Genomic DNA, 7,791 nt, shown 5'->3' on the forward strand with positions numbered 1-7,791 from the left:
CCGTCCTCCTTTGTCCCTGTGCTGAGTCCCTTCACCCCTGCCCAGGACCCCTCAGGCAGGCCCGCCCTGCCCGCTCTCCCATCTCCCTTCCCTGCACACACTATCATGAAGACGATGCCACAGAACACTGGGGTCGCCCAGGTCTTCTCAGAGGTGATTTGTTCAACAGTTGCCACCCACCCTGTGGACAATGCTCAGGTAGGGACTCCTCCTGGCCAAGGTCACCAAGTAAAAGTCATGTCTACACTGGCTCAAGGGGAGAGCCAGTGTAGAACAAATCTGTCTGAACCAGCTCAAAGCAACCCAATGCTCCATGATGGCTCAAGGCCAGTGAGTCTCTACCTGCACTGTAGAGGGAGGCACAGAGGTCAGGCCTGGGAGAGGATGGCGGGTTGGACCCTGTGGGCCCTGCCCTCAGCCTGAGGCCCCACCTTACTTCTAATCAGCCTACAATTTAATCTTTGGAACAAAAGGTTAGGATCCAATTTGAAACCAATTTATTAAGAAACATCTGAAAAGAATTGTGGGAGAGGAGAGAGGGGCAGGGCGAAGTGTCCCAGCAGGGCGAAGTGTCCCAGGCAGAACAGCCTCTGAGGTCTTCCGCAGGTGGGGGCAGAGGAGAGACGGCCGTCCACTGGCACTGTCTGTCTGTCTGGCTCTCCACTTCCTTGGAGGCAGGCCGTCTATGGGTGTGGCACGTCGCTTCTCTGTGACATTTGAGCCATTTTATTGCTGACACATGGCACACAGCAGCAGCACAGGGCTCGGACACAGGCAGCGATCCTGCTCCTCACCTGTTTCCAGCCATTGGTGTGGCCAGGGCCTTGCCTCGGGGCTGTGTCCAGGGAGGAGGAGCTGCTGTGTGCCCTGGACCACCAGACGAGGACCCTGGAGGGCTTGGGCCTGGGGAAGCCAGAGTCAGACTGGGAGCAGCTGCGGAGAGTGGGGGCCCCTGCAGGCGGGCAGCGCAGAGGAATGGCAGGCAGGCTGCCACCCCTGATGTCCCTGTGCCCTGGCTGTTGGGCGTCCTCGGGCAGCAGATACTCAGAGGGCAAGGGGAAGGTGCGCAGGGCAGGCTGGCTGGTGCTCCTCTCTGGGAGGACAGGGACATTGGAGAGATTCTCGGGGCGCTGGCAAGGCCTAAGCCACTGAGGCACAGGCTGCCCCTGGAAGGTGCTCCCTACCCCCTGGCCTTGCTGGTGCTTCAGGATGAGGTACGTCGCCATGACCACATTGAACTTCCTCTTGGCCAGAGACACCCAGGTTTGGTAGGGATCAAAACCCAGGTCGAACACCATGGTCAGGATGGCAGGGTCTGGGCGTGTGGGCAGGGCCTGGCTGGAAGGATGGGGTGCACACGGCTCACCCTGCCGCAGCCAGGGGTGCTGCAGGATCTGCTTCACTGTGGGTCGCTTCTTGGGGTTCAGGACCAGGATCTGGCGGATGAGCCTTCGTGCTTTGACCGGAACAGAGCTGGGCACCTGGAACCTGGCCAGAGTGATCCTCATCAGCAACTCCTGAGGGGTGTCCCCCCTGAATGGATAGCTCCCCGTCAACATACAGTGCAGGATGACGCCCAGGCTCCAGATGTCCGCTGGGGGGCCCTCATACTCTTGCTTCAGGACAATTTCTGGGGCGATGTAAGCCAGAGTACCCCATAAGTCATTAAGCTTCTGCCCGGCTGTGAACCTGGTGCTGAAGCCGAAGTCAATAAGTTTTGCATGTCCTCTGGCATCCAGCATGATGTTCTCTAGCTTCAAGTCCCTGTGCACGATGCCCTTGTCGTGGCAGTGGCCCAGGGCACACACGATCTGCCTGAAGATTCTGCAGGCCTCCTCCTGCTGCATGCCACCAGGGGGGATATGCTCAAGTAGCTGTCCCCCACCTGTGTACTCCATCACCATGTACAGGTTTTTCCTGGTCCTCATCACCTGAAAGAGTTGTACAATGTTGGGGTGCTCCAGGCTCCTCAACATTAGAGGTTCGGAGAGGTCCGAGATGTCCTGCGTCTCCGTCTTCAGGACTTTCACTGCGACATCTGCCCCTGTGAGGCGATGGCGGGCCAGGTAGACCTGACCAAACTCGCCATGCCCAATGGCCCTCAGGACCTCGTACTGGTCCAGGAAGTCTGGCTCCTGGCAGGAGCCCGGCCCCCACAACGCTACTGTAGACTGACTACTGTTGCTAACCATGGACACCCTGAGCAGGAGCACCCACTCAGGATGCTAACTGGAGAATAAAATAACAAACCAAAACAATAAATCAAAATCAAAAACCAAAACCAGACAAAACAAAAAACCCAAATCAAAAAAGCAATATTCACAGTCCACAACCACCGACCGCCAACCACCAAGCGCACTAAGGATCTGGTGTCCGACAGGTCACCACCAAGAGCTTCCTGTACTTGTGGACAAAACCCAGCCTCAGCCACCCCCTTATATACCGGCTGTTTGAGATTCCTCACAATGGCTCCTTGTGAGGTCAGAGCTAGAAATGGCCCAGTCATGGCTGGCCATAGCCCCAGTGGTCCTCTCCCTCTGGGGCCTCCAGAACTTTTTCCATTTTCAGAATAAGAATAGAAAAGGACTCCAGATGTTTTTTTTTGCTCCAGTGGGGTGTGGAGACTGATGTTTGCTTGTTTAGAAATCAACATTTGTACACTAGCTCAATGGACTTGTCATTTCAAGTCTCCAAATTTCTACTGACTTTGGGCTTTGGAAGACCTTGTCCTACCTGCACTCAAGGCATTCAGTTCCTTTCTCTTCGTGAATTACCGTCAAAAGTGCGGTAGCCCCTCATCCACCTTGTGATACCACAACTGAATGCTCTGTCCCCTGAGACACTCTAGCGCTCAGTCTTCACACCTATGGGGTTGGGAGGGAGGAAGGCGTCCTCATCATTTCCTCAGATGGTCCTCATAAGACCTCCTCTTAGAAGCCCTGGAATGCAAAAGACTTGATAGATTCAAAGTGATAAAAACGTGGAAGCCAAAAATCCTACAAAGGCTAAAGTGTCCTTCCCAAAGAGGGAAGAAATGGAGGCGTTCCTGAGGACTGGGATCCCTCATGCTGCGGGAGCAAAATACCTTAGACTGGGCAATTTATGAACAGGACTTAATTCTCCCGGTTCTGTAGACGGGCAAGTTCAAGAACAAAGCACTTTGTTGATGAATCCACACATGATGGGAGGGGCAGAGGATTTAACTGGATCCCTCAGTCACCTTTCTTTTATTTTTTTTTATGAGGGGCATCCTGGTGATTTCACCCAGGACCTCACACATGTCAGGAAAATCTGTACCACCGAGGTACAGGCCTAGCTCCCCAGAAGAGCAAAGGTTTTGCACTGTGGAGAAAACAAACCTGGAGGTCCCACATTGTCCAGTATTACTCCTGGTTTGTCTATTAGAAAATCTTCAGTGCTCCCACTTTGCCAAAGTGAACATGGCCAAGTGAGTCCTGTGGTCTTCACAGTCATGTCAATCGATGTATGGTAGGGGTGGCCCGATGGGGGACATCCCTCCTGGAGTCCAAGCAGCACATCCCTGGGGGTAAAGGCAGGAAGAGGGAGTGTTTTGAGAAGCTAACACCGGACTTATGACTTCCACCAGCAATCTGGACTTCAGCTGCCTCAAACACATCACAGGGACACAATGAACCTGCCAGGAAGGTGCCACAGAGGAGGCTGTGGTTCTGTGAGATGGAAGATAGATCAGGCGAGGTCAGTGAGACAGAGATGAAATCATTCAAGGAGGGCAGGCCTGAGATACTCGCACTGGGAAGGAGGCCTTGAAAAGCCTTCCCAGGGCCAGCGGTGCCAGGAGGAAAGGAAAAACCAGACTCCTTCCATCCAGCCTGAGCCACCCACACCAGGGCCATCTCTGTTACCAGAAAGCAGAGAACCAGCTGAGAGAGAAAGGGACTCTGTGGAGGGAAAGCACCTGCACAGCTTGGGCCCCACCCAGAGCAGAGCTGGGGCATAGGCAGATGGGCAAGGAGGGTGGTAGGGAGGGAAGGACTCTCTGGCTCCTGAGGCCTGGCAAGTGGGAGTCCACGTCACGCTCCCAGAGCAGAAGCAATTATTTTTAAAAGCAGTTTTTTTTTGTTTTTGTTTTTGGTAGCCATAGTCATGGTTAAAGATGCAAATGTTGTGCAAGTGCCCCCAGCACTGTCCCTCAGCTTCACAATCTGCTTCTCTCTCCAGGTTGTTCATTGCACATAGAGACATAGATCCTGACACACACCTACCTGAGGACAAGCAGCACACAGTCAGTGCCTAGCTTGGCACCTTGTTTTGACACTTTATCACTTATTTATATCTGTCAGGATTTTTTCTCCAGATTATTGCCCAGAATTTATAAAGAAGAGTGATTGAGGGATCCAGTTAAATCCTCTGCCCCTCCCATCATGTGTGGATTCATCAACAAAGTGCTTTGTTCTTGAACTTGCCCGTCTACAGAACCGGGAGAATTAAGTCCTGTTCATAAATTGCCCAGTCTAAGGTATTTTGCTCCAGCAGCATGAGGGATCCCAGTCCTCAGGAACGCCTCCATTTCTTCCCTCTTTGGGAAGGACACTTTAGCCTTTGTAGGATTTTTGGCTTCCACGTTTTTATCACTTTGAATCTATCAAGTCTTTTGCATTCCAGGGCTTCTAAGAGGAGGTCTTATGAGGACCATCTGAGGAAATGATGAGGACGCCTTCCTCCCTCCCAACCCCATAGGTGTGAAGACTGAGCGCTAGAGTGTCTCAGGGGACAGAGCATTCAGTTGTGGTATCACAAGGTGGATGAGGGGCTACCGCACTTTTGACGGTAATTCCGAGAAAGGAACTGAATGCCTCGAGTGCAGGTAGGACAAGGTCTTCCAAAGCCCAAAGTCAGTAGAAATTTGGAGACTTGAAATGACAAGTCCATTGAGCTAGTGTACAAATGTTGATTTCTAAACAAGCAAACATCAGTCTCCACACCCCACTGGAGCAAAAAAAAACATCTGGAGTCCTTTTCTATTCTTATTCTGAAAATGGAAAAAGTTCTGGAGGCCCCAGAGGGAGAGGACCACTGGGGCTATGGCCAGCCATGACTGGGCCATTTCTAGCTCTGACCTTACAAGGAGCCATTGTGAGGAATCTCAAACAGCCGGTATATAAGGGGGTGGCTGAGGCTGGGTTTTGTCCACAAGTACAGGAAGCTCTTGGTGGTGACCTGTCGGACACCAGATCCTTAGTGCGCTTGGTGGTTGGCGGTCGGTGGTTGTGGACTGTGAATATTGCTTTTTTGATTTGGGTTTTTTGTTTTGTCTGGTTTTGGTTTTTGATTTTGATTTATTGTTTTGGTTTGTTATTTTATTCTCCAGTTAGCATCCTGAGTGGGTGCTCCTGCTCAGGGTGTCCATGGTTAGCAACAGTAGTCAGTCTACAGTAGCGTTGTGGGGGCCGGGCTCCTGCCAGGAGCCAGACTTCCTGGACCAGTACGAGGTCCTGAGGGCCATTGGGCATGGCGAGTTTGGTCAGGTCTACCTGGCCCGCCATCGCCTCACAGGGGCAGATGTCGCAGTGAAAGTCCTGAAGACGGAGACGCAGGACATCTCGGACCTCTCCGAACCTCTAATGTTGAGGAGCCTGGAGCACCCCAACATTGTACAACTCTTTCAGGTGATGAGGACCAGGAAAAACCTGTACATGGTGATGGAGTACACAGGTGGGGGACAGCTACTTGAGCATATCCCCCCTGGTGGCATGCAGCAGGAGGAGGCCTGCAGAATCTTCAGGCAGATCGTGTGTGCCCTGGGCCACTGCCACGACAAGGGCATCGTGCACAGGGACTTGAAGCTAGAGAACATCATGCTGGATGCCAGAGGACATGCAAAACTTATTGACTTCGGCTTCAGCACCAGGTTCACAGCCGGGCAGAAGCTTAATGACTTATGGGGTACTCTGGCTTACATCGCCCCAGAAATTGTCCTGAAGCAAGAGTATGAGGGCCCCCCAGCGGACATCTGGAGCCTGGGCGTCATCCTGCACTGTATGTTGACGGGGAGCTATCCATTCAGGGGGGACACCCCTCAGGAGTTGCTGATGAGGATCACTCTGGCCAGGTTCCAGGTGCCCAGCTCTGTTCCGGTCAAAGCACGAAGGCTCATCCGCCAGATCCTGGTCCTGAACCCCAAGAAGCGACCCACAGTGAAGCAGATCCTGCAGCACCCCTGGCTGCGGCAGGGTGAGCCGTGTGCACCCCATCCTTCCAGCCAGGCCCTGCCCACACGCCCAGACCCCGCCATCCTGACCATGCTGTTCGACCTGAGTTTTGATCCCTACCAAACCTGGGTGTCTCTGGCCAAGAGGAAGTTCGATGTGGTCATGGCGACGTACCTCATCCTGAAGCACCAGCAAGGCCAGGGGGTAGGGAGCGCCTTCCAGGGGCAGCCTGTGCCTCAGTGGCTTAGGCCTCGCCAGCGCCCCGAGAATCTCTCCAATGTCCCTGTCCTCCCACAGAGGAGCGCCAGCCAGCCTGCCCTGCGCACCTTCCCCTTGCCCTCTGAGTATCCGCTGCCCGAGGACGCCCAACAGCCAGGGCACAGGGACATCAGGGGTGGCAGCCTGCCTGCCATTCCTCTGCGCTGCCCGCCTGCAGGGGCCCCCACTCTCCGCAGCTGCTCCCAGTCTGACTCTGGTTTCCCCAGGCCCGAGCCCTCCAGGGTCCTCGTCTGGTGGTCCAGGGCACACAGCAGCTCCTCCTCCCTGGACACAGCCCCGAGGCAAGGCCCTGGCCACACCAATGGCTGGAAACAGGTGAGGAGCAGGATCGCTGCCTGTGTCCGAGCCCTGTGCTGCTGCTGCGTGCCACGTGTCAGCAATAAAGTGGCTCCAATGTCACAGAGAAGCGACGTGCCACACCCATAGACGGCCTGCCTCCAAGGAAGTGGAGAGCCAGACAGACAGACAGCGCCAGCGGACAGCCGTCTCTCCTCTGCCCCCACCTGCGGAAGACCTCAGAGGCTGTTCTGCCTGGGACATTTCGCCCTGCCCCTCTCTCCTTTCCCACAATTCTTCTCAGATGTTTCTTAATAAATTGGTTTCCGACAAATTGGATCATCACTGTTTTGTTCCTAAGTTTAAAATGTATGATGATGTAAAGAAACGTGAGCCTCAGGTTGAGCGCAGGGGCCCACCAACCGTCCTCTCCCAGGCCTGGACTTCTGTGCCTCCCTCTGCATGTTGACAGGGCCTCACTGGTCTTGAGACTGAGTACAGGAGTCACTCACCTGATCCAGGATGGAGCATTCTCCTGCTTTGAGCTCCTGTGGACAGACTCGCTCCCCCGACCCAGGGTGGAGAGTGTCTCTCCACTTGAGCCAATATAGACATCACTTTTAGTTGGTGACCTTGGCCAGGAGGAATCCTTCCCTGAGGTTTTTGGGCAGCAGGGGGTGGCACCTGTCGGAGTTGTCACCTCAAAGAAGGCCCTGGCCACCTCAGACCTTTTTCCTGTGTACTTTCCCTTTCTAACTCTTAAACCTTCAATCACCTTTCAGACTCTTCTGATTGGTTTTCCAAATCTAGTCACCAATCTTTAGTGTGCATGAGAACCACCTTGTAGCAATGCAGATTCCTGGACCACAGGCCATGTTTCCGATTCAGTGGGTCAGTGTGGGGCTGAGAACCAGGATCCTAACAGGCTCCCAGGTAAGGTAGCTAGCTATCCATGGGGGAGTGCTGCACTTACCAACCTCAAGAACCATTGCTCTAAAACAGGAAAGATTGCTTCAAAGAAAACTCAGGGTCTCCTTTCCAACGT

General features: G+C 53.9%; 2 protein-coding genes across 2 annotated transcripts; one reads left to right on the forward strand and one right to left on the reverse strand.

Moving 5' to 3' along the window:
- Positions 1-683: 683 nt before the first annotated feature.
- On the reverse strand, positions 684-2,192 carry LOC124100972 (sperm motility kinase 2B-like). Its single transcript, XM_046456643.1, has one exon. It carries the CDS (start codon positions 2,190-2,192, stop codon positions 684-686), a length of 1,509 nt encoding a protein of 502 aa, XP_046312599.1.
- Positions 2,193-5,387: 3,195 nt separating this feature from the next.
- LOC124100971 (sperm motility kinase 2B-like) lies at positions 5,388-6,896 on the forward strand. The gene has a single exon (XM_046456642.1). It carries the CDS (start codon positions 5,388-5,390, stop codon positions 6,894-6,896), a length of 1,509 nt encoding a protein of 502 aa, XP_046312598.1.
- Positions 6,897-7,791: the final 895 nt, after the last annotated feature.

The sequence above is a fragment of the Marmota monax genome, unplaced genomic scaffold, assembly GCF_021218885.2.
Source record: "Marmota monax isolate L192 unplaced genomic scaffold, Marmota_monax_Labrador192_F-V1.1 WCK01_AAM20220418_F8-fsc00668, whole genome shotgun sequence".
NCBI lineage: Eukaryota > Metazoa > Chordata > Mammalia > Rodentia > Sciuridae > Marmota > Marmota monax.

What these genes read in the sequence shown, in the direction of transcription:
- LOC124100972 (XM_046456643.1), bottom strand. Translation starts at nt 2,192, where the DNA reads ATGGTTAGCAACAGTAGTCAGTCTACAGTAGCGTTGTGGGGGCCGGGC.
- LOC124100971 (XM_046456642.1), top strand. Translation starts at nt 5,388, where the DNA reads ATGGTTAGCAACAGTAGTCAGTCTACAGTAGCGTTGTGGGGGCCGGGC.